Source organism: Dermacentor variabilis, chromosome 10, assembly GCF_050947875.1.
Source record: "Dermacentor variabilis isolate Ectoservices chromosome 10, ASM5094787v1, whole genome shotgun sequence".
Classification (NCBI taxonomy): domain Eukaryota; kingdom Metazoa; phylum Arthropoda; class Arachnida; order Ixodida; family Ixodidae; genus Dermacentor; species Dermacentor variabilis.
Genome location: NC_134577.1, coordinates 113,789,083 through 113,813,450, shown reverse-complemented (window position 1 = coordinate 113,813,450; position 24,368 = coordinate 113,789,083). Strand labels below are relative to the sequence as shown.

At 49.9% G+C, this 24,368-nt stretch overlaps 1 protein-coding gene, 7 non-coding genes and 20 pseudogenes across 8 annotated transcripts; all 28 read left to right on the top strand.

Annotated features, from left to right (window-relative positions):
- The first annotated feature begins 28 nt into the window (after window positions 1–28).
- On the top strand, window positions 29–4,256 carry LOC142559383 (uncharacterized). Its single transcript, XM_075670988.1, has 5 exons — window positions 29–349; window positions 1,581–1,749; window positions 2,080–2,361; window positions 2,992–3,179; window positions 3,480–4,256. The coding sequence occupies exons 1-5, from the start codon at window positions 29–31 to the stop codon at window positions 4,254–4,256; spliced, it is 1,737 nt and encodes a 578-aa protein (XP_075527103.1).
- Window positions 4,257–6,631: 2,375 nt separating this feature from the next.
- Window positions 6,632–6,750, top strand: LOC142561963 (5S ribosomal RNA; annotated as a pseudogene).
- Window positions 6,751–7,269: 519 nt separating this feature from the next.
- Window positions 7,270–7,388, top strand: LOC142562368 (5S ribosomal RNA; annotated as a pseudogene).
- A 515-nt stretch (window positions 7,389–7,903) lies between these two features.
- On the top strand, window positions 7,904–8,022 carry LOC142562568 (5S ribosomal RNA; annotated as a pseudogene).
- Window positions 8,023–8,540: 518 nt separating this feature from the next.
- Window positions 8,541–8,659, top strand: LOC142562559 (5S ribosomal RNA; annotated as a pseudogene).
- A 927-nt stretch (window positions 8,660–9,586) lies between these two features.
- Window positions 9,587–9,705, top strand: LOC142562557 (5S ribosomal RNA; annotated as a pseudogene).
- Window positions 9,706–10,224: 519 nt separating this feature from the next.
- On the top strand, window positions 10,225–10,343 carry LOC142562482 (5S ribosomal RNA; annotated as a pseudogene).
- Window positions 10,344–10,866: 523 nt separating this feature from the next.
- On the top strand, window positions 10,867–10,985 carry LOC142561526 (5S ribosomal RNA). The gene has a single exon (XR_012823807.1). It is a non-coding gene; the product is annotated as a 5S ribosomal RNA (ribosomal RNA).
- A 527-nt stretch (window positions 10,986–11,512) lies between these two features.
- LOC142561762 (5S ribosomal RNA) lies at window positions 11,513–11,631 on the top strand (annotated as a pseudogene).
- A 514-nt stretch (window positions 11,632–12,145) lies between these two features.
- LOC142562393 (5S ribosomal RNA) lies at window positions 12,146–12,264 on the top strand (annotated as a pseudogene).
- A 518-nt stretch (window positions 12,265–12,782) lies between these two features.
- On the top strand, window positions 12,783–12,901 carry LOC142562425 (5S ribosomal RNA; annotated as a pseudogene).
- A 515-nt stretch (window positions 12,902–13,416) lies between these two features.
- LOC142561059 (5S ribosomal RNA) lies at window positions 13,417–13,535 on the top strand. Its single transcript, XR_012823590.1, has one exon. It is a non-coding gene; the product is annotated as a 5S ribosomal RNA (ribosomal RNA).
- Window positions 13,536–14,054: 519 nt separating this feature from the next.
- Window positions 14,055–14,173, top strand: LOC142561256 (5S ribosomal RNA; annotated as a pseudogene).
- Window positions 14,174–14,690: 517 nt separating this feature from the next.
- LOC142562870 (5S ribosomal RNA) lies at window positions 14,691–14,809 on the top strand. Its single transcript, XR_012824181.1, has one exon. It is a non-coding gene; the product is annotated as a 5S ribosomal RNA (ribosomal RNA).
- A 518-nt stretch (window positions 14,810–15,327) lies between these two features.
- Window positions 15,328–15,446, top strand: LOC142561722 (5S ribosomal RNA; annotated as a pseudogene).
- Window positions 15,447–15,963: 517 nt separating this feature from the next.
- Window positions 15,964–16,082, top strand: LOC142562121 (5S ribosomal RNA; annotated as a pseudogene).
- A 516-nt stretch (window positions 16,083–16,598) lies between these two features.
- Window positions 16,599–16,717, top strand: LOC142562948 (5S ribosomal RNA). Its single transcript, XR_012824258.1, has one exon. It is a non-coding gene; the product is annotated as a 5S ribosomal RNA (ribosomal RNA).
- Window positions 16,718–17,234: 517 nt separating this feature from the next.
- On the top strand, window positions 17,235–17,353 carry LOC142562947 (5S ribosomal RNA). Its single transcript, XR_012824257.1, has one exon. It is a non-coding gene; the product is annotated as a 5S ribosomal RNA (ribosomal RNA).
- A 518-nt stretch (window positions 17,354–17,871) lies between these two features.
- Window positions 17,872–17,990, top strand: LOC142561515 (5S ribosomal RNA). The gene has a single exon (XR_012823805.1). It is a non-coding gene; the product is annotated as a 5S ribosomal RNA (ribosomal RNA).
- A 517-nt stretch (window positions 17,991–18,507) lies between these two features.
- On the top strand, window positions 18,508–18,626 carry LOC142561809 (5S ribosomal RNA; annotated as a pseudogene).
- Window positions 18,627–19,144: 518 nt separating this feature from the next.
- On the top strand, window positions 19,145–19,263 carry LOC142560990 (5S ribosomal RNA). Its single transcript, XR_012823522.1, has one exon. It is a non-coding gene; the product is annotated as a 5S ribosomal RNA (ribosomal RNA).
- Window positions 19,264–19,780: 517 nt separating this feature from the next.
- Window positions 19,781–19,899, top strand: LOC142562236 (5S ribosomal RNA; annotated as a pseudogene).
- A 518-nt stretch (window positions 19,900–20,417) lies between these two features.
- LOC142562240 (5S ribosomal RNA) lies at window positions 20,418–20,536 on the top strand (annotated as a pseudogene).
- A 692-nt stretch (window positions 20,537–21,228) lies between these two features.
- On the top strand, window positions 21,229–21,347 carry LOC142561721 (5S ribosomal RNA; annotated as a pseudogene).
- Window positions 21,348–21,872: 525 nt separating this feature from the next.
- LOC142561856 (5S ribosomal RNA) lies at window positions 21,873–21,991 on the top strand (annotated as a pseudogene).
- A 518-nt stretch (window positions 21,992–22,509) lies between these two features.
- Window positions 22,510–22,628, top strand: LOC142562389 (5S ribosomal RNA; annotated as a pseudogene).
- Window positions 22,629–23,154: 526 nt separating this feature from the next.
- LOC142561704 (5S ribosomal RNA) lies at window positions 23,155–23,273 on the top strand (annotated as a pseudogene).
- A 516-nt stretch (window positions 23,274–23,789) lies between these two features.
- LOC142561951 (5S ribosomal RNA) lies at window positions 23,790–23,908 on the top strand (annotated as a pseudogene).
- The last annotated feature ends 460 nt before the right edge of the window (window positions 23,909–24,368 follow it).

The window sequence follows — 24,368 nt, the reverse complement described above, 5'->3', positions numbered from 1 at the left end:
TGGCCTATGTGTACATAAATATACCAACATGGACGATTCCCAGCTTCAAGACATCTGTCGGGTATGTCGCTCAGAAGGGGCGCCCGACAAGCCGTTGTTCCATCCATGCATCTGCACAGGAAGCATCAAGTACATCCACCAAGATTGTTTGGTTCAGTGGTTGAAGTACAGCCGAAAAGAATACTGCGAACTCTGCAACCACCGGTTCTCCTTTATGCCAATTTACTCTCCTGACATGCCTAAGCGGTTGCCAATCCGAGACATAGTGAGTGGCCTGCTGAGCAGCCTGGGCACGGCCATCCGCTACTGGCTGCATTACACTGTGGTGGCCTTTGCTTGGCTGGGCATAGTGCCCCTTACAGCCTGTCGCATTTATCGATGCCTATTTACTGGGTCTGTGAGCTCACTCTTAACATTGCCTTTGGACATGCTTTCCACGGAAACCAGCCGATATGTCGATGGCGTCCGCTCTACTACCGCCCCCGAAGTCTATGGATGCATCGCACGACCGTTGGATTGCCTGGAAAACTTGGAAAAGTGAGTTTCTGCTGTTTTCCACTGCTACGCAATTGAACAAGCAGCCAAAAGACGTTCAAGCAGCCACGTTGCTAGTTACCATAGGCGAAGAGGCTAGGAAGTCGTACAGTACCTTCAAGTTCGAGGAAGCGGAAGACAGGAATGACGTTGAAGTTCTGATTAAGAAATTTGAGGAGCATTACAAGCCTGCAACGAACTTAACATTCCAAGAATTTCGTTTTGGTTCAAGGAACCAAAAAGAAGGCGAGACGTTTAACGAATGGCTAACAGAACTGCGTCTGTTAGCGAAGAACTGTGAATTTGGGGAACTTGAAGACCACATGTTGCGTAGCAGAATTATTTTGGGCACTCAGGATAAGAGCCTACAGCAAAGACTGATCGCGGAAAACCCGACGTACCAAAAGACGGTCGATATTTGCCGCGCGCAAGAACAAGGCAAAGAGCACTTTCGTGAGATAAGTGAAGCTACGGGCGCCATCGAAGGCACCATAGTAAACGCGGTAGCAACAAGAAAAAACATTTGCTACAAATGCGGGGGTAAAATGCACCGCAGTGACACGTGCCCTGCAAAAGGAAAAACATGCCGTAAGTGCGGAAGGCTGAACCATTTCGCTCGAGCATGCAAGTCATCCAACTTTCCGCGCAGTGCCAACCAACAAATGCGAGGGTTACGAACCGAAGACGACGAATTTTTTTTGCAAACGTTGACTATCGGTGCGATAACCACCGATCACTGGAGCGCAACGGTCGACATCGAGGGCCATCCCATCATGTGCAAGCTAGACACAGGCGCCAATTGTTGTGTCATTTCAAGAAGCGACGTTGCAAAGCTGCCAAAAAAGCCTCAACAAGCCTGCAATGTCAAGCTCACAGCATTTTTTGGCCACACAACAGCCGCGCATGCGAAAGTCCAATTGATACTTTCAGCAAATGACAGAACCAAGGAACAAACGTTTTTTATTGTCGAACAAGACGTCCCTGCCACTTTGAGTGGCGCAGCAGCTGAAAGTCTCGGCTTCATATACCGTATGCAACACATACAGCATGAACTGTACCCTCCAGCGCAGCCTTTTGCAGACGTCTTCGAGGGACTCGGGCAGCTAAAAGATTTCGAGTACGACATGAAGCTCAAGCCACACTCTGTGGGCGTCGTCGTTCCAGCAAGAAGAGTTCCTGTTGCTCTTCAGGACAAAGTCACGGCTGAGCTACAGCGTATGGAAGCACAAGGCGTCATAACAAAGGTAACCGAGCCTACGGAGTGGTCTAGCCATATGGTTACAGTTGTTAAGAAGGACAAGGTTAGAATTTGCTTGGACCCTACGGCGCTTAATAAAGTGCTGCTGCGCGAACATTACCCAATGCCAACCCTAGAAGACGCAGCCTCGCAACTGTCCGGTGCTAAGTACTTCTCAACACTCGACGCAGCATCAGGATTTTGGCAAATTAAACTCTCTGAATCAAGCTCTAAACTATGTAAGATGAGCACGCCGTATGGGCGATATCGGTTTCTTCGAATGCCCTTCGGCATTGCGTCAGCTCCAGAAATATTCCAAGCAGCTAAGCATCGCTTGCTGGAAGGCTTACCGTGCGTAGCCGTGGTAATGGATGACATACTACTTTGGGGCCGCACGAAGAACGAGCATGACCACCACCTGTCGCTTTTGTTGGCACGCTGTCTCGAAAACAACCTCAAGCTAAACCTCAAGAAATGCACCTTTTTGCAGCCCGAAGTCCGCTACCTAGGGCACATCCTTAGCACAGAAGGCCTCCGCCTAGACCCTGGTCGAGTGAACGACATACTGGAAATGAAAGAGCCAAAGAACAGTAAGGAACTCCAAGTCTTTCTAGGCATGATGAATTATGTGCAACGTTTCATTCCCAACATGTCCGTCGTGACTGCACCACTGAGAACATTGCTGCGCAAGGACATTGCCTGGGTTTGGACCGAGGCTCAGCAACGAAGCTATGAAATGTTGCGTGAGAGCTTAGTTAACACACCAATCCTTTCCTTTTTCGATGCAACTAAGCCGGTCACCCTTTCCGTCGACGCGAGCCAAATGGGAGTTGGTGCAGTGCTTATTCAAGATGGCCGCCCCGTCGCTTTCTCGTCACGGTCACTAACAGAGGCGCAGCAACGCTACGCACAAATTGAGAAAGAAACATTGGCGATAGTGCATGGCTGCATCAAGTTTCATGATTACATCTTCGGCCAGGAAAGCGTAACAGTCGAAACTGATCACCGCCCCTTGGTGCCTATATTTAGCAAACCACTATATCAGTGTCCACTTCGCCTGCAGCGCATGCGTTTGACTTTGCAGCGATATCCTATAAAGCTGACCTACAAGCCAGGGAAAGAACTGTTTTTGGCTGACGCCTTATCTAGATTCCCTAGCAAGAAACTCTTGCGAGAAGAAACTGAGCAATTTCAAGTAAATGTGCTTGATTACATTTCAGCTTCGCAACAGCGCCTGAGGGATCTTCTTGCGGCCACCAATGAAGATCCTGCTCTCGTCAAGCTTCGAGGTTACGCCGAAACAAGCTGGCCAGAAAGAAGCGAGGTACCCGAAAATGTGCGTCCGTACTGGTCCTACAAAGAAGAGCTGCATGCGCAAGACGGCCTTGTATTTCGCAGCAACAAGGTAGTCATACCATCTTCAAAAAAGCGAGAAATTTTGCTGCTGCTTCACGCTGCGCACCCGGGAGCGGAAAAAATGAAGGCACGGGCAAGAGACGTTATGTACTGGCCAAATATGTCGCATGACATAGAGCAGTTTTGTCAAAATTGCGCTGTCTGCCAGAAATACCAGCCGCGAAACACAAAAATGCCTCTTTTCTGCCACGACATCCCAAAGCTGCCCTGGGAATTCGTTGGCATGGACCTGTTCTTCCATGAGGGCCGCGAATTTGCTGTAATTGTGGACTTCTATTCTTTCTTTTTTGAGATCCGGGAACTCCGTCAGAGCACTGCTAGCGCTCTGACGTCATGGTGCGCAGAGCTGTTTTCCACACATGGCTTACCGCTTAAGCTCTGCAGTGATAACGGACCACCGTTCACCAGCGCGTTTTTCAAAGATTTCCTGCTGAAGCTAGGCGTTGCCCATGTTACGTCAAGTCCATATCATCCCCGCTCTAATGGTATGACGGAAAGAGCAGTACAAGAGGCCAAGAAGCTTCTAAAGAAATGTTCACGTAACCGAGTTGACTTTCATATGGCGTTGCTCGAATGGCGCAACACCCCCAGAGATGATATTCTAAAGTCACCTGTGCAGAGACTCATGGGACGGCAAACGAGGACCTTGCTGCCTGTGCCCACCAGCCACCTAGTACCAGAGGCAGTATCAAGCAAAGCCGTTCACAGCCGGCTCCAGGAGATCCGTCAACGCCAGAAGGTATATTATAACCGCGGAACCAGGCACCTACCACCCCTCTCTCCAGGCCAGCCAGTCACTACATACGACACCCTCCAGCGAACCTGGTCGCCTGCTATTCTTTTGAGGCCAGCCAACACGCCCCGTTCAGCGATCCTGAGAACGGATGATGGTCGAGAAATCAGGCGCACAAGAGAACACCTGCGGGGCTTTCCGACCCATCGTGAAGATAGTCCAGCAACGGCTCCCGGAGAGGGTTCAAGAGAAGACCACTCTTCCCAAGAGCTACGCAGAAGCACGAGGACTCGCCACAAGTCCTGTCGATACCCGCAACCTGAAAGGCATAATTAATTTGTCTCCCAGTAAAGGGGAGATGTAGCACGGCTGAATCTGCAGTCGTCACGGCGCACCAGTAATCCCGTGATCTGTTACGTCACGTTGGCTTCTGTATATATGAACTTGCCCAACCGCAATAAACTTGTTGTTCGCCCAACTGCTGGCCTGTCTACATGGTGGCAGCGGTGGGATATAGGCACCAAGGGGCGGTGATCAGTTTCGACTGTTACGCTTTCCTGGCCGAAGATGTAATCATGAAACTTGATGCAGCCATGCACTATCGCCAATGTTTCTTTCTCAATTTGTGCGTAGCGTTGCTGCGCCTCTGTTAGTGACCGTGACGAGAAAGCGACGGGGCCGAAGGGCATTCGAAGAAACCGATATCGCCCATACGGCGTGCTCATCGTACATAGTTTAGAGCTTGATTCAGAGAGTTTAATTTGCCAAAATCCTGATGCTGCGTCGAGTGTTGAGAAGTACTTAGCACCGGACAGTTGCGAGGCTGCGTCTTCTAGGGTTGGCATTGGGTAATGTTCGCGCAGCAGCACTTTATTAAGCGCCGTAGGGTCCAAGCAAATTCTAACCTTGTCCTTCTTAACAACTGTAACCATATGGCTAGACCACTCCGTAGGCTCGGTTACCTTTGTTATGACGCCTTGTGCTTCCATACGCTGTAGCTCAGCCGTGACTTTGTCCTGAAGAGCAACAGGAACTCTTCTTGCTGGAACGACGACGCCCACAGAGTGTGGCTTGAGCTTCATGTCGTACTCGAAATCTTTTAGCTGCCCGAGTCCCTCGAAGACATCTGCAAAAGGCTGCGCTGGAGGGTACAGTTCATGCTGTATGTGTTGCATACGGTATATGAAGCCGAGACTTTCAGCTGCTGCGCCACTCAAAATGGCAGGGACGTCTTGTTCGACAATAAAAAACGTTTGTTCCTTGGTTCTGTCATTTGCTGAAAGTATCAATTGGACTTTCGCATGCGCGGCTGTTGTGTGGCCAAAAAATGCTGTGAGCTTGACATTGCAGGCTTGTTGAGGCTTTTTGGCAGCTTTGCAACGTCGCTTCTTGAAATGACACAACAATTGGCGCCTGTGTCTAGCTTGCACATGATGGGATGGCCCTCGATGTCGACCGTTGCGCTCCAGTGATCGGTGGTTATCGCACCGATAGTCAACGTTTGCAAAAAAAATTCGTCGTCTTCGGTTCGTAACCCTCGCATTTGTTGGTTGGCACTGCGCGGAAAGTTGGACGACTTGCATGCTCGAGCGAAATGGTTCAGCCTTCCGCACTTACGGCATGTTTTTCCTTTTGCAGGGCACGTGTCACTGCGGTGCATTTTACCCCCGCATTTGTAGCAAATGTTTTTTCTTGTTGCTACCGCGTTTACTATGGTGCCTTCGATGGCGCCCGTGGCTTCACTTATCTCACGAAAGTGCTCTTTGCCTTGTTCTTGCGCGCGGCAAATATCGACCGTCTTTTGGTACGTCGGGTTTTCCGCGATCAGTCTTTGCTGTAGGCTCTTATCCTGAGTGCCCAAAATAATTCTGCTACGCAACATGCGGTCTTCAAGTTCCCCAAATTCACAGTTCTTCGCTAACACACGCAGTTCTGTTAGCCATTCGTTAAACGTCTCGCCTTCTTTTTGGTTCCTTGAACCAAAACGAAATTCTTGGAATGTTAAGTTCGTTGCAGGCTTGTAATGCTCCTCAAATTTCTTAATCAGAACTTCAACGTCATTCCTGTCTTCCGCATCCTCGAACTTGAAGGTACTGTACGACTTCCTAGCCTCTTCGCCTATGGTAACTAGCAACGTGGCTGCTTGAACGTCTTTTGGCTGCTTGTTCAATTGCGTAGCAGTGGAAAACAGCAGAAACTCACTTTTCCAAGTTTTCCAGGCAATCCAACGGTCGTGCGATGCATCCATAGACTTCGGGGGCGGTAGTAGAGCGGACGCCATCGACATATCGGCTGGGTTCCGCTGCCACCATGTAGACAGGCCAGCAGTTGGGCGAACAACAAGTTTATTGCGGTTGGGCAAGTTCAAATATACAGAAGCCAACGTGACGTAACAGATCACGGGATTACTGGTGCGCCGTGACGACTGCAGATTCAGCCGTGCTACACCCGCATACAGCTCAATGACAACGCATCAATAAAGTGGCACCTTGTGGGCTGCAACGCGCGCAAAATGTGGCGCTCGCCCTCTTGTTTTTGTGAGCGCTAGCACGCACGCATGCAGCGAACAACCACAAACGGAGTGATCAACGTACACGACGCGTGCGTGTATTGTTCACGGAAAGGCTGCCGCGTACGTGCTGCAGCAATACATTCGGCGACTGCACAACATAGCAGCACGATACATGTGCAGTCGTAAACAGCACATTCTTGCCATCGGCCATACCATGCTGAATACGCCGGTTCTCGTCCGATCCCCGAAGCGAAGCAGCATTGGGCTCGGTCAGTACTTGGGAGGGAGACCCCCTGGGAACAATGAGTGCTGATGGCACCGTTCTTTTTGCTTTTTTATTGCGTGCTTCTGTGACGTCTTGTTTTTTTTTTTCATTTGCACAACGTGTGGGTGGTTGCATTTACTGTAACTTACGTTCAACTGGAGCCTGCTGGTAGAGCCAACGCCGAAGTGTAACACCAACAATATTCAGGCCACTACACGATATTGTACGCAGAATGATGACGGTGGTAAGCGGTATACGTAATGATGCAAAATTTAGTCGCACAAGCTTCCTACCGCTTACTTATAACACCCGCATACAGCTCAATGACAACGCATCAATAAAGTGGCACCTCGTGGGCTGCAACGCGCGCAAAATGTGGCGCTCGCCCTCTTGTTTTTGTGAGCACTAGCACGCACGCACGCAGCGAACAACCACAAACGAAGTGATCAACGTACAAGACGCGTGCGTGTATTGTTCACGGAAAGACTGCCGTGTACGTGCTGTAGCAATACATTCGGCGACTGCACAACATAGCTGCACGATACAGGTGCAGTCGTAAACACCACATTCTCGCCATCGGCCATACCATGCTGAATACGCCGGTTCTCGTCCGATCCCCGAAGCCAAGCAGCATTGGGCTCGGTCAGTATTTGGGAGGGAGACCACCTGGGAACAACGAGTGCTGATGGGACCGTTCTTTTTGCTTTTTTATTGCGTGCTTCTGTGACGTCTTGTTTTTTTTTTTTGCACAACGTGTGGATGGTTGCATTTACTGTAACTTACGTTCAACTCGAGCCTGCTGGTAGAGCCAACGCCGAAGTGTAACACCAACAATATTCAGGCCACTACACGATATTGTACGCGGAATGATGACGGTGGTAAGCGGTATACGTAATGATGCGAAATTTAGTCGCACAAGCTTCTAACCGCTTTCCTATCACACCCGCATACAGCTCAATGACAACGCATCAATAAAGTGGCACCTTGTGGGCTGCAACGCGCGCAAAATGTGGCGCTCGCCCTCTTGTTTTTGTGAGCACTAGCACGCACGCATGCAGCGAACAACCACAAAAGGAGTGATCAACGTACACGACGCGTGCGTGTATTGTTCACGGAAAGACTGCCGCGTACGTGCTGTAGCAATACATTCGGCGACTGCACAACATAGCAGCACGATACAGGTGCAGTCGTAAACAGCACATTCTCGCCATCTGCCATACCATGCTGAATACGCCGGTTCTCGTCCGATTCCCGAAGCTAAGCAGCATTAGGCTCGGTCAGAACTTGGGAGGGAGACCACCTTGGAACACCGAATGCTGATGGCACCGTTCTTTTTGTTTTTTTATTGCTTGCTTCTTTGACGTCTTGTTTTTTTTTTCATTTGCATAACGTGTGGGTGGTTGCATTTACTGTAACTTACGTTCAACTGGAGCCTGCTGGTAGAGCCAACGCCGAAGTGTAACACCAACAATATTCAGGCCACTACACGATATTGTACGCGGAATGATGACGGTGGTAAGCGGTATACGTAATGATGCGAAATTTAGTCGCACAAGCTTCTAACCGCTTTCCTATCACACCCGCATACAGCTCAATGACAACGCATCAATAAAGTGGCACCTTGTGGGCTGCAACGCGAGCAAAATGTGGCGCTCGCCCTCTTGTTTTTGTGAGCGCTAGCACGCACGCATGCAGCGAACAACCACAAACGGAGTGATCAACGTACACGACGCGTGCGTGTATTGTTCACGGAAAGGCTGCCGCGTACGTGCTGTAGCAATACATTCGGCGACTGCACAACATAGCAGCACGATACATGTGCAGTCGTAAACAGCACATTCTTGCCATCGGCCATACCATGCTGAATACGCCGGTTCTCGTCCGATCCCCGAAGCTACGCAGCGTTGGGTTCTGTCAGTACTTGGGAGGGAGACCACCTGGGCACACCGAGTGCTGATGGCACCGTTCTTTTTGCTTTTTTATTGCGTGCTTCTGTGACGTCTTGTTTTTTTTTTTCATTTGCACAACGTGTGGGTGGTTGCATTTACTGTAACTTACGTTCAACTGGAGCCTGCTGGTAGAGCCAACGCCGAAGTGTAACACCAACAATATTCAGGCCACTACACGATATTGTACGCAGAATGATGACGGTGGTAAGCGGTATACGTAATGATGCAAAATTTAGTCGCACAAGCTTCCTACCGCTTACTTATCACACCCGCATACAGCTCAATGACAACGCACCAATAAAGTGGCACCTTGTGGGCTGCAACGCGCGCAAAATGTGGCGCTCGCCCTCTTGTTTTTGTGAGCGCTAGCACGCACGCATGCAGCGAACAACCACAAACGGAGTGATCAACGTACACGACGCGTGCGTGTATTGTTCACGGAAAGGCTGCCGCGTACGTGCTGTAGCAATACATTCGGCGACTGCACAACATAGCAGCACGATACATGTGCAGTCGTAAACAGCACATTCTTGCCATCGGCCATACCATGCTGAATACGCCGGTTCTGCTCTCAGGCCACTACACGATATTGTACGCGGAATGATGACGGTGGTAAGCGGTATACGTAATGATGCGAAATTTAGTCGCACAAGCTTCTAACCGCTTTCCTATCACACCCGCATACAGCTCAATGACAACGCATCAATAAAGTGGCACCTTGTGGGCTGCAACGCGAGCAAAATGTGGCGCTCGCCCTCTTGTTTTTGTGAGCGCTAGCACGCACGCATGCAGCGAACAACCACAAACGGAGTGATCAACGTACACGACGCGTGCGTGTATTGTTCACGGAAAGGCTGCCGCGTACGTGCTGTAGCAATACATTCGGCGACTGCACAACATAGCAGCACGATACATGTGCAGTCGTAAACAGCACATTCTTGCCATCGGCCATACCATGCTGAATACGCCGGTTCTCGTCCGATCCCCGAAGCTACGCAGCGTTGGGTTCTGTCAGTACTTGGGAGGGAGACCACCTGGGCACACCGAGTGCTGATGGCACCGTTCTTCTTGCTTTTTTATTGCGTGCTTCTGTGACGTCTTGTTTTTTTTTTTCATTTGCACAACGTGTGGGTGGTTGCATTTACTGTAACTTACGTTCAACTGGAGCCTGCTGGTAGAGCCAACGCCGAAGTGTAACACCAACAATATTCAGGCCACTACACGATATTGTACGCAGAATGATGACGGTGGTAAGCGGTATACGTAATGATGCAAAATTTTGTCGCACAAGCTTCCTACCGCTTACTTATCACACCCGCATACAGCTCAATGACAACGCACCAATAAAGTGGCACCTTGTGGGCTGCAACGCGCGCAAAATGTGGCGCTCGCCCTCTTGTTTTTGTGAGCGCTAGCACGCACGCATGCAGCGAACAACCACAAACGGAGTGATCAACGTACACGACGCGTGCGTGTATTGTTCACGGAAAGGCTGCCGCGTACGTGCTGTAGCAATACATTCGGCGACTGCACAACATAGCAGCACGATACATGTGCAGTCGTAAACAGCACATTCTTGCCATCGGCCATACCATGCTGAATACGCCGGTTCTCGTCCGATCCCCGAAGCTACGCAGCGTTGGGTTCTGTCAGTACTTGGGAGGGAGACCACCTGGGAACACCGAGTGCTGATGGCACCGTTCTTTTTGCTTTTTTATTGTGTGCTTCTGTGACGTCTTGTTTTTTTTAATTTGCACAACGTGTGGGTGGTTGCATTTACTGTAACTTACGTTCAACTGGAGCCTGCTGGTAGAGCCAACGCCGAAGTGTAACACCAACAATATTCAGGCCACTACACGATATTTTACGCAGAATGATGACGGTGGTAAGCGGTATACGTAATGATGCAAAATTTAGTCGCACAAGCTTCTAACCGCTCACTTATCACACCCGCATACAGCTCAATGACAACGCATCAATAAAGTGGCACCTTGTGGGCTGCAACGTGCGCAAAATGTGGCGCTCACCCTCTTGTTTTTGTGAGCACTAGCACGCACGCATGCAGCGAACAAACACAAACGGAGTGATCAACGTACACGACGCGTGCGTGTATTGTTCACGGAAAGACTGCCGCGTACGTGCTGTATGCTGTAGCAATACATTCGGCGACTGCAAAACATAGCAGCACGATACAGGTGCAGTCGTAAACAGCACATTCTCGCCATCGGCCATACCATGCTGAATACGCCGGTTCTCGTCCGATCCCCGAAGCTAAGCAGCATTGGGCTCGGTCAGTACTTGGGAGGGAGACCACCTGGGAACACCGAGTGCTGATGGCACCGTTCTTTTTGCTTTTTTATTGCGTGCTTCTGTGACGTCTTCTTTTTGTTTTGTTTTTTTTCATTTGCACTACATGTGGGTGGTTGCATTTACTGTAACTTACGTTCAACTGGAGCCTGCTGGTAGAGCCAACGCCGAAGTGTAACACCAACAATATTCAGGCCACTATACGATATTGTACGCAGAATGATGACGGTGGTAAGCGGTATACGTAATGATGCAAAATTTAGTCGCACAAGCTTCCTACCGCTTACTTATCACACCCGCATACAGCTCAATGACAACGCATCAATAAAGTGGCACCTTGTGGGTTGCAACGCGCGCAAAATGTGGCGCTCGCCCTCTTGTTTTTGTGAGCACTAGCACGCACGCACGCAGCGAACAACCACAAACGAAGTGATCAACGTACAAGACGCGTGCGTGTATTGTTCACGGAAAGACTGCCGCGTACGTGCTGTAGCAATACATTCGGCGACTGCACAACATAGCAGCACGATACAGGTGCAGTCGTAAACAGCACATTCTTGCCATCGGCCATACTATGCTGAATACGCCGGTTCTCGTCCGATCCCCGAAGCTAAGCATCATTGGGCTCGGTCAGTACTTGGGAGGGAGACCACCTGGGAACACCGAGTGCTGATGGCACCGTTCTTTTTGCTTTTTTATTGCGTGCTTCTGTGACGTCTTGTTCTTTTTCATTTGCACAACGTGTGGGTTGTTGCATTTACTGTAACTTACGTTCAACTGGAGCCTGCTGGTAGAGCCAACGCCGAAGTGTAACACCAACAATATTCAGGCCACTACACGATATTGTACGCGGAATGATGACGGTGGTAAGCGGTATACGTAATGATGCAAAATTTAGTCGCACAAGCTTCTAACCGCTCACTTATCACACCCGCATACAGCTCAATGACAACGCATCAATAAAGTGGCACCTTGTGGGCTGCAACGCGCGAAATGTGGCGCTCGGCATCTTGTTTTTGTGAGCACTAGCACGCACGCATGCAGCGAACAACCACAAACGGAGTGATCAACGTACACGACGCGTGCGTGTATTGTTCACGGAGAGACTGCCGCGTACGTGCTGTAGCAATACATTCGGCGACTGCACAACATAGCAGCACGATACAGGTGCAGTCGTAAACAGCACATTCTCGCCATCGGCCATACCATGCTGAATACGCCGGTTCTCGTCCGATTCCCGAAGCTAAGCAGCATTAGGCTCGGTCAGTACTTGGGAGGGAGACCACCTGGGAACACCGAATGCTGATGGCACCGTTCTTTTTGCTTTTTTATTACTTGCTTCTGTGACGTCTTGTTTTTTTTTTCATTTGCACAACGTGTAAGTGGTTGCATTTACTGTAACTTACGTTCAACTGGAGCCTGCTGGTAGAGCCAACGCCGAATTGTAAAACCAACAATATTCAGGCCACTACACGATATTGTACGCGGAATGATGACGGTGGTAAGCGGTATACGTAATGATGCAAAATTGTGTCGCACAAGCTTCTAACCGCTTACTTATCACACCCGCATACAGCTCAATGACAACGCATCAATAATGTGGCACCTTGTGGACTGCAACGCGCGCAAAATGTGGCACTCGCCCCCTTGTTTTTGTGAGCACTAGCACGCACGCACGCAGCGAACAACCACAAACGGAGTGATCAACGTACACGACGCGTGCGTGTATTGTTCACGGAAAGACTGCCGCGTACGTGCTGTAGCAATACATTCGGCGACTGCACAACATAGCAGCACGATACAGGAGCAGTCGTAAACACTACATTCTCGCCATCGGCCATACCATGCTGAATACGCCGGTTCTCGTCCGATCCCCGAAGCTAAGCCGCATTGGGCTCGGTCAGTACTTGGGATGGAGACCACCTAGGAACACCGGGTGCTGATGGCACCGTTCTTTTTCCTTTTTTACTACGTGCTTCTGTGACGTCTTGTTTTTTTCATTTGCACAACGTGTGGGTGGTTGCATTTACTGTAACTTACGTTCAACTGGAGCCTGCTGGTAGAGCCAACGCCGAAGTGTAACACCAACAATATTCAGGCCACTACACGATATTGTACGCGGAATGATGACGGTGGTAAGCGGTATACGTAATGATGCAAAATTTAGTCGCACAAGCTTCTAACCGCTTACTTATCACACCCGCATACAGCTCAATGACAACGCATCAATAAAGTGGCACCTTGTGGGCTGCAACGCCCGCAAAATGTGGCGCTCGCCCTCTTGTTTTTGTGAGCACTAGCACGCACGCATGCAGCGAACAACCACAAACGTAGTGATCAACGTACACGACGCGTGCGTGTATTGTTCACGGAAAGACTGCCGCGTACGTGCTGTAGCAATACATTCGGCGACTGCACAACATAGCAGCACGATACAGGTGCAGTCGTAAACAGCACATTCTTGCCATCGGCCATACTATGCTGAATACGCCGGTTCTCGTCCGATCCCCGAAGCTAAGCAGCATTGGGCTCGGTCAGTACTTGGGAGGGAGACCACCTGGGAACACCGAGTGCTGATGGCACCGTTCGTTCTGGTTTTTTATTGCGTGCTCCTGTGACGTCTTGTTTTTTTTTTTCATTTGCACAACGTGTGGGTGGTTGCATTTACTGTAACTTACGTTTAACTGGAGCCTGCTGGTAGAGCCAACGCCGAAGTGTAACACCAACAATATTCAGGCCACTACACGATATTGTACGCGGAATGATAACGGTGGTAAGCGGTATACGTAATGATGCAAAATTTAGTCGCACAAGCTTCTAACCGCTTACTTATCACACCCGCATACAGCTAAATGACAACGCATCAATAAAGTGGCACCTTGTGGGCTGCAACGCCCGCAAAATGTGGCGCTCGCCCTCTTGTTTTTGTGAGCACTAGCACGCACGCATGCAGCGAACAACCACAAACGTAGTGATCAACGTACACGACGCGTGCGTGTATTGTTCACGGAAAGACTGCCGCGTACGTGCTGTAGCAATACATTCGGCGACTGCACAACATAGCAGCACGATACACGTGCAGTCGTAAACAGCACATTCTCGCCATCGGCCATACCATGCTGAATACGCCGGTTCTCGTCCGATCCCCGAAGCTAAGCAGCATTGGGCTCGGTCAGTACTTGGGAGGGAGACCACCAGGGAACACCGGGTGCTGATGGCACCGTTCTTTTTGCTTTTTTATTGCGTGCTTCTGTGACGTCTTGTTTTTTTTTCATTTGTACAACGTGTGGGTGGTTGCATTTACTGTAACTTACGTTTAACTGGAGCCTGCTGGTAGAGCCAACGCCGAAGTGTAACACCAACAATATTCAGGCCACTACACGATATTGTACGCGGAATGATAACGGTGGTAAGCGGTATACGTAATGATGCAAAATTTAGTCGCACAAGCTTCTAACCGCTTACTTATCACACCCGCATACAGCTCAATGACAACGCATCAATAAAGTGGCACCTTGTGGGCTGCAACGCCCGCAAAATGTGGCGCTCGCCCTCTTGTTTTTGTGAGCACTAGCACGCACGCATGCAGCGAACAACCACAAACGTAGTGATCAACGTACACGACGCGTGCGTGTATTGTTCACGGAAAGACTGCCGCGTACGTGCTGTAGCAATACATTCGGCGACTGCACAACATAGCAGCACGATACAGGTGCAGTCGTAAAGAGCACATTCTCGCCATCGGCCATACCATGCTGAATACACCGGTTCTCGTCCGATCCCCGAAGCTAAGCAGCATTGGGCTCGGTCGGTACTTGGGAGGGAGACCACCTGGGAACACCGAGTGCTGATGGCACCGTTCTTTTTGCTTTTTTATTGCGTGCTTCTGTGACGTCTTGTTTTTTTTTTCATTTGTACAACGTGTGGGTGGTTGCATTTACTGTAACTTACGTTCAACTGGAGCCTCCTGGTAGAGCCAACGCCGAAGTGTAACACCAACAATATTCAGGCCACTACACGATATTGTACGCGGAATGATAACGGTGGTAAGCGGTATACGTAATGATGCAAAATTTAGTCGCACAAGCTTCTAACCGCTTACTTATCACACCCGCATACAGCTCAATGACAACGCATCAATAAAGTGGCACCTTGTGGGCTGCAACGCCCGCAAAATGTGGCGCTCGCCCTCTTGTTTTTGTGAGCACTAGCACGCCCGCATGCAGCGAACAACCACAAACGTAGTGATCAACGTACACGACGCGTGCGTGTATTGTTCACGGAAAGACTGCCGCGTACGTGCTGTAGCAATACATTCGGCGACTGCACAACATAGCAGCACGATACAGGTGCAGTCGTAAACAGCACATTCTCGCCATCGGCCATACCATGCTGAATACGCCGGTTCTCGTCCGATCCCCGAAGCTAAGCAGCATTGCGCTCGGTCAGTACTTGGGAGGGAGACCACCTGGGAACACCGAGTGCTGATGGCACCGTTCTTTTTGCTTTTTTATTGCGTGCTTCTGTGACGTCTTGTTTTTTTTTCATTTGTACAACGTGTGGGTGGTTGCATTTACTGTAACTTACGTTCAACTGGAGCCTGCTGGTAGAGCCAACGCCGAAGTGTAACACCAACAATATTCAGGCCACTACACGATATTGTACGCGGAATGATGACGGTGGTAAGCGGTATACGTAATGATGCAAAATTTAGTCGCACAAGCTTCTAACCGCTTACTTATCACACCCGCATACAGCTCAATGACAACGCATCAATAAAGTGGCACCTTGTGGGCTGCAACGCCCGCAAAATGTGGCGCTCGCCCTCCTGTTTTTGTGAGCACTAGCACGCACGCATGCAGCGAACAACCACAAACGTAGTGATCAACGTACACGACGCGTGCGTGTATTGTTCACGGAAAGACTGCCGCGTACGTGCTGTAGCAATACATTCGGCGACTGCACAACATAGCAGCACGATACACGTGCAGTCGTAAACAGCACATTCTCGCCATCGGCCATACAATGCTGAATACGCCGGTTCTCGTCCGATCCCCGAAGCTAAGCAGCATTGGGCTCGGTCAGTACTTGGGAGGGAGACCACCAGGGAACACCGGGTGCTGATGGCACCGTTCTTTTTGCTTTTTTATTGCGTGCTTCTGTGACGTCTTTTTTTTTTTCATTTGTACTACGTGTGGGTGGTTGCATTTACTGTAACTTACGTTTAACTGGAGCCTGCTGGTAGAGCCAACGCCGAAGTGTAACACCAACAATATTCAGGCCACTACACGATATTGTACGCGGAATGATAACGGTGGTAAGCGGTATACGTAATGATGCAAAATTCAGTCGCACAAGCTTCTAACCGCTTACTTATCACACCCGCATACAGCTCAATGACAACGCATCAATAAAGTGGCACCTTGTGGGCTGCAACGCGCGCAAAATGTGGCGCTCGCCCTCTTGTTTTTGTGAGCGCTAGCACGCACGCATGCAGCGAACAACCACAAACGGAGTGATCAACGTACACGACGCCTGCGTGTGTTGTTCACGGAAAGACTGCCGCGTACGTGCTGTAGCAATACATTCGGCGACTGCACAACATAGCAGCACGATACAGATGCAGTCGTAAACAGCACATTCTCGCCATCGGCCATACCATGCTGAATACGCCGGTTCTCGTCCGATCCCCGAAGCTAAGCAGCATTGGGCTCGGTCAGTACTTGGGAGGGAGACCACCTGGGAAACCCGGGTGCTGATGGCACCGTTCTTTTTGCTTTTTTATTGCGTGCTTCTGTGACGTCTTGTTTTTTTTTCATTTGCACAACGTGTGGGTGGTTGCATTTACTGTAACTTGCGTTCAACTGGAGCCTGCTGGTAGAGCCAACGCCGAAGTGTAACACCAACAATATTCAGGCCACTACACGATATTGTACGCGGAATGATGACGGTGGTAAGCGGTATACGTAATGATGCAAAATTTAGTCGCACAAGCTTCTAACCGCTTACTTATCACACCCGCATACAGCTCAATGACAACGCATCAATAAAGTGGCACCTTGTGGGCTGCAACGCCCGCAAAATGTGGCGCTCGCCCTCTTGTTTTTGTGAGCACTAGCACGCACGCATGCAGCGAACAACCACAAACGTAGTGATCAACGTACACGACGCGTGCGTGTATTGTTCACGGAAAGACTGCCGCGTACGTGCTGTAGCAATACATTCGGCGACTGCACAACATAGCAGCACGATACAGATGCAGTCGTAAACAGCACATTCTCGCCATCGGCCATACCATGCTGAATACGCCGGTTCTCGTCCGATCCCCGAAGCTAAGCAGCATTGGGCTCGGTCAGTACTTGGGAGGGAGACCACCTGGGAAACCCGGGTGCTGATGGCACCGTTCTTTTTGCTTTTTTATTGCGTGCTTCTGTGACGTCTTGTTTTTTTTTTCATTTGTACAACGTGTGGGTGGTTGCATTTACTGTAACTTACGTTCAACTGGAGCCTGCTGGTAGAGCCAACGCCGAAGTGTAACACCACCAATATTCAGGCCACTACACGATATTGTACGCGGAATGATGACGGTGGTAAGCGGTATACGTAATGATGCAAAATTTAGTCGCACAAGCTTCTAACCGCTTACTTGTCACACCCGCATACAGCTCAATGACAACGCATCAATAAAGTGGCACCTTGTGGGCTGCAACGCGCGCAAAATGTGGCGCTCGCCCTCTTGTTTTTGTGAGCGCTAGCACGCACGCATGCAGCGAACAACCACAAACGGAGTGATCAACGTACACGACGCGTGCGTGTATTGTTCACGGAAAGACTGCCGCGTACGTGCTGTAGCAATACATTCGGCGACTGCACAACATAGCAGCACGATACAGGTGCAGTCGTAAAGAGCACATTCTCGCCATCGGCCATACCATGCTGAATACGCCGGTTCTCGTCCGATCCCCGAAGCTAAGCAGCATTGGGCTCGGTCAGTACTTGGGAGGGAGACCACCTGGGAACACCGAGTGCTGATGGCACCGTTCTTTTTGCTTTTTTATTGCGTGCTTCTGTGACGTCTTGTTTTTTTTTCATTTGTACTACGTGTGGGTGGTTGCATTTACTGTAACTTACGTTTAACTGGAGCCTGCTGGTAGAGCCAACGCCGAAGTGTAACACCAACAATATTCAGGCCACTACACGATATTGTACGCGGAATGATAACGGTGGTAAGCGGTATACGTAATGATGCAAAATTTAGTCGCACAAGCTTCTAACCGCTTACTTATCACACCCGCATACAGCTCAATGACAACGCATCAATAAAGTGGCACCTTGTGGGCTGCAACGCGCGCAAAATGTGGCGCTCGCCCTCTTGTTTTTGTGAGCGCTAGCACGCACGCATGCAGCGAACAACCACAAACGGAGTGATCAACGTACACGACGCCTGCGTGTGTTGTTCACGGAAAGACTGCCGCGTACGTGCTGTAGCAATACATTCGGCGACTGCACAACATAGCAGCACGATACAGGAGCAGTCGTAAACAGCACATTCGTGCCATCGGCCATACCATGCTGATTACGCCGGTTCTCGTCCGATCCCCGAAGCTAAGCAGCATTGGGCTCGGTCAGTACTTGGGAGGGAGACCACCTGGGAACACAGAGTGCTGATGGCACCGTTCTTTTTGCTTTTTTATTGCGTGCTTCTGTGACGTCTTGTTTTTTTTTTCATTTGCACAACGTGTGGGTGGTTGCATTTACTGTAACTTGCGTTCAACTGGAGCCTGCTGGTAGAGCCAACGCCGAAGTGTAACACCAACAATATTCAGGCCACTACACGATATTGTACGCGGAATGATGACGGTGGTAAGCGGTATACGTAATGATGCAAAATTTAGTCGCACAAGCTTCTAACCGCTTACTTATCACACCCGCATACAGCTCAATGACAACGCATCAATAAAGTGGCACCTTGTGGGCTGCAACGCGCGCAAAATGTGGCGCTCGCCCTCTTGTTTTTGTGAGCGCTAGCACGCACGCATGCAGCGAACAACCACAAACGGAGTGATCAACGTACACGACGCGTGCGTGTGTTGTTCACGGAAAGACTGCCGCGTACGTGCTGTAGCAATACATTCGGCGACTGCACAACATAGCAGCACGATACAGGAGCAGTCGTAAACAGCACATTCTTGCCATCGGCGATACCATGCTGAATACGCCGGTTCTCGTCCGATCCCCGAAGCTAAGCAGCATTGGGCTCGGTCAGTACTTGGGAGGGAGACCACCTGGGAACACCGAGTGCTGATGGCAACGTTCGTTCTGGTTTTTTATTGCGTGCTCCTGTGACGTCTTGTTTTTTTTTCATTTGCACAACGTGTGGGTGGTTGCATTCACTGTAACTTACGTTCAACAGGAGCCTGCTGGTAGAGCCAACGCCGAAGTGTAACACCAACAATATTCAGGCCACTACACGATATTGTACGCGGAATGATAACGGTGGTAAGCGGTATACGTAATGTTGCAAAATTTAGTCGCACAAGCTTCTAACCGCTTACTTATCACACCCGCATACAGCTCAATGACAACGCATCAATAAAGTGGCACCTTGTGGGCTGCAACGCGCGCAAAATGTGGCGCTCGCCCTCTTGTTTTTGTGAGCACTAGCACGCACGCTTGCAGCGAACAACCACAAACAGAGTGATCAACGTACACGACGCGTACGTGTATTGTTCACGGAAAGACTGCCGCGTACGTGCTGTAGCAATACATTCGGCGACTGCACAACATAGCAGCACGATACAGGTGCAGTCGTAAACAGCACATTCTTGCCATCGGCGATACCATGCTGAATACGCCAGTTCTCGTCCGATCCCCGAAGCTAAGCAGCATTGGGCTCTGTCAGTACTTGGGAGGGAGACCACCTGGGAACACCGAGTGCTGATGGCACCGTTCTTTTTGCTTATTTATTGCGTGCTTCTGTGACGTCTTGTTTTTTTTTTCATTTGCACAACGTGTGGGTGGTTGCATTTACTGTAACTTACGTTCAACTGGAGCCTGCTGGTAGACCCAACGCCGAAGTGTAACACCAACAATATTCAGGCCACTACACGATATTGTACGCGGAATGATGACGGTGGTAAGCGCTATACGTAATGATGCAAAATTTAGTCGCACAAGCTTCTAACCGCTTACTTATCACACCCGCATACAGCTGAATGACAACGCAAAAATAAAGTGGCACCTTGTGGGCTGCAACGCTCGCAAAATGTGGCGCTCGCCCTCTTGTTTTTGTGAGCACTAGCACGCACGCATGCAGCGAACAACCACAAAAGGCGTGATCAACGTACACGACGCGTGCGTGTATTGTTCACGGAAAGACTGCCGCGTACGTGCTGTAGCAACACATTCGGCGACTGCACAACATAGCAGCACGATACAGGTGCAGTCGTAAACAGCACATCATTGCCATCGGCCATACCATGCTGAATAGGCCGGTTCTCGTCCGATCCCTGAAGCTAAGCAGCATTGGGCTCGGTCAGTACTTGGGAGGGAGACCACCTGGGAACAACGAGTGCTGATGGCACCGTTCTTTTTGCTTTTTTATTGCATGCTTCTGTGACGTCTTGTTTTTTTTTTTTTCATTTGCACAACGTGTGGGTGGTTGCATTTACTGTAACTTACGTTCAACTGGAGCCTGCTGGTAGAGCCAACGCCGAAGTGTAACACCAACAATATTCAGGCCACTACACAATCTTGTACGCGGAATGATGACGGTGGTAAGCGTTATACGTAATGATGCAAAATTTAGTCGCACAAGCTTCTAACCGCTTACTTATCTCACCCGCATACAGCTCAATGACAACGCATCAATAAATTGGCACCTTGTGGGCTGCAACGCGCGAAAAATGTGGCCACTACACGATATTGTACGCGGAATGATGACGGTGGTAAGCGGTATACGTAATGATGCAAAATTTAGTCGCACAAGCTTCTAACCGCTTACTTATCACACCCGCATACAGCTCAATGACAACGCATCAATAAAGTGGCACCTTGTGGGCTGCAACGCGCGCAAAATGTGGCGCTCGCCCTCTTGTTTTTGTGAGCACTAGGACGCACGCATGCAGCGAACAACCACAAACGGTGTGATCAACGTACACGACGCGTGCGTGTATTGTTCACGGAAAGACTGCCGCGTACGTGCTGTAGCATTACGTTCGGCGACTGCACAACATAGCAGCACGATACAGGTGCAGTCGTAAACAGCAAATTCTCGCCATCGGCCATACCATGCTGAATACGCCGGTTCTCGTCCGATCCCCGAAGCTAAGCAGCATTGCGCTCGGTCAGTACTTGGGAGGGAGACCACCTGGGAACACCGAGTGCTGATGGCACCGTTCTTTTTGCTTTTTTATTGCGTGCTTCTCTGACGTCTTGTTTTTTTTTTCATTTGCATAAGGTGTGGGTGGTTGCATTTACTGTAACTTACGTTCAGCTGGAGCCTGCTGGTAGAGCCAACGCCGAAGTGTAACACCAACAATATTCAGGCCACTACACGATATTGTACGCGGAATGATGACGGTGGTAAGCGGTATACGTAATGATGCAAAATTTAGTCGCACAAGCTTCTAACCGCTTACTTATCACACCCGCATACAGCTCAATGACAACGCATCAATAAAGTGGCACCTTGTGGGCTGCAACGCGCGCAAAATGTGGCGCTCGCAGTCTTGTTTTTGTGAGCACTAGCACGCACGCATGCAGCGAACAACCACAAACGGAGTGATCAACGTACACGACGCGTGCGTGTATTGTTTATTGTTCACGGAAAGACTGCCGCGTACGTGCTGTAGCAATACATTCGGCGACTGCACAACATAGCAGCACGATACAGGTGCATTCATAAACAGCACATTCTTGCCATCGGCCATACTATGCTGAATACGCCGGTTCTCGTCCGATCCCCGAAGCTAAGCAGCATTGGGCTCGGTCAGTACTTGGGAGGGAGACCACCTGGGAACACGGAGTGCTGATGGCACCGTTCTTTTTGCTTTTTTATTGCGTGCTTCTGTGACGTCTTGTTTTTTTTTTCATTTGCACAACGTGTGGGTGGTTGCATTTACTGTAACTTACGTTCAACCGGAGCCTGCTGGTAGAGCCAACGCCGAAGTGTAACACCAACAATATTCAGGCCACTACACGATATTGTACGCGGAATGATGACGGTGGTAAGCGGTATACGTAATGATGCAAAATTTAGTCGCACAAGCTTCTAACCGCTTACTTATCACACCCGCATACAGCTCAATGACAACGCATCAGTAAAGTGGCACCTTGTGGGCTGCAACGCGAGCAAAATGTGGCGCTCGCCCTCTTGTTTTTGTGAGCACTAGTACGCACGCATGCAGCGAACAACCACAAACGGAGTGATCAACGTACACGACACGTGCGTGTATTGTTCTCGGAAAGACTGCCGCGTACGTGCTGTAGCAATACATTCGGTGACTGCACAACATAGCAGCACGATACAGGTGCAGTCGTAAACAGCACATTCTCGCCATCGGCCATACCATGCTGAATACGCCGGTTCTCGTCCGATCCCCGAAGCTAAGCAGCATTGGGATCGGTCAGTACTTGGGACGGAGACCACCTGGGAACACCGAGTGCTGATGGCACCGTTCTTTTTGCTTTTTTATTGCGTGCTTCTGTGACGTCTTGTTTTTTTTTTTCATTTGCACAACGTGTGGGTGGTTGCATTTACTGTAACTTACGTTCAACTGGAGCCTGCTGGTAGAGCCAACGCCGAAGTGTAACACCAACAATATTCAGGCCACTACACGATATTGTACGCGGAATGATGACGGTGGTAAGCGGTATACGTAATGATGCAAAATTTAGTCGCACAAGCTTCTAACCGCTTACTTATCACACCCGCATACAGCACAATGACAATGCATCAATAAAGTGGCACCTTGTGGGCTGCAACGCGCGCAAAATGTGGCCCTCGCCCTCTTGTTTTTGTGAGCACTAGCACGCACGCATGCAGCGAACAACCACAAACGGAGTGATCAACGTACACGGCGCGTGCGTGTATTGTTTATTGTTCACGGAAAGACTGCCGCGTACGTGCTGTAGCAATACATTCGGCGACTGCACAACATAGCAGCACGATACAGGTGCAGTCGTAAACAGCACATTCTCGCCATCGGCCATACCATGCTGAATACGCCGGTTCTCGTCCGATCCCCGAAGCTAAGCAGCATTGGGATCGGTCAGTACTTGGGAGGGAGACCACCTGGGAACACCGAGTGCTGATGGCACCGTTCTTTTTGCTTTTTAATTGCGTGCTTCTGTGACGTCTTTCTTTTTTTCATTTGCACAACGTGTGGGTGGTTGCATTTACTGTAACTTACGTTCAACTGGAGCCAGCTGGTAGAGCCAACGCCGAAGTGTAACGCCAACAATATTCAGGCCACTACACGATATTGTACGCGGAATGATGACGGTGGTACGCGGTATACGTAATGATGCAAAATTTTGTCGCACAAGCTTCTAACCGCTTACGTATCACACCCGCATACAGCTCAATGACAACGCATCAATAAAGTGGCACCTTGTGGGCTGCAACGCGCGCAAAATGTGGCGCTCGCCCTCTTGTTTTCGTGAGCACTAGTACGCACGCATGCAGCGAACAACCACAAACGGAGTGATCAACGTACACGACACGTGCGTGTATTGTTCACGGAAAGACTGCCGCGTACGTGCTGTAGCAATACATTCGGTGACTGCACAACATAGCAGCACGATACAGGTGCAGTCGTAAACAGCACATTCTTGCCATCGGCCATACCATGCTGAATACGCCGGTTCTCGTCGGATCCCCGAAGCTAAGCAGCATTGGGCTCGGTCAGTACTTGGGAGGGAGACCACCTGGGAACACAGAGTGCTGATGGCACCGTTCGTTTTGCTTTTTTATTGCGTGCTTCTGTGACGTCTTGTTTTTTTTTCATTTGCACAACGTGTGGGTGGTTGCATTTACTGTAACTTACGTTCAACTGGAGCCTGCTGGTAGAGCCAACCCCGAAGTGTAACACCAACAATATTCAGGCCACTACACGATATTGTACGCGGAATGATGACGGTGGTAAGCGGTATACGTAATGATGCAAAATTTAGTCGCACAAGCTTCTAACCGCTTACTTATCACACCCGCATACAGCTCAATGACAACGCATCAATAAAGTGGCACCTTGTGGGCTGCAACGCGCGCAAAATGTGGCCCTCGCCCTCTTGTTTTTGTGAGCACTAGCACGCACGCATGCAGCGAACAGCCACAAACGGAGTGATCAACGTACACGACGCGTGCGTGTATTTTTCTCGGAAAGACTGCCGCGTACGTGCTGTAGCAATACATT

Bases quoted from the DNA above. Each gene is read 5' to 3' on its own strand.
- LOC142559383 (XM_075670988.1), top strand. From the start codon at position 29: ATGGACGATTCCCAGCTTCAAGACATCTGTCGGGTATGTCGCTCAGAA. The intron at 350-1,580 runs GTGCCCCTTACA...CAACACATACAG, and splicing joins CCTTTGCTTGGCTGGGCATA to CATGAACTGTACCCTCCAGC. The intron at 1,750-2,079 runs GTATGGAAGCAC...CGTCAGCTCCAG, and splicing joins AGTCACGGCTGAGCTACAGC to AAATATTCCAAGCAGCTAAG.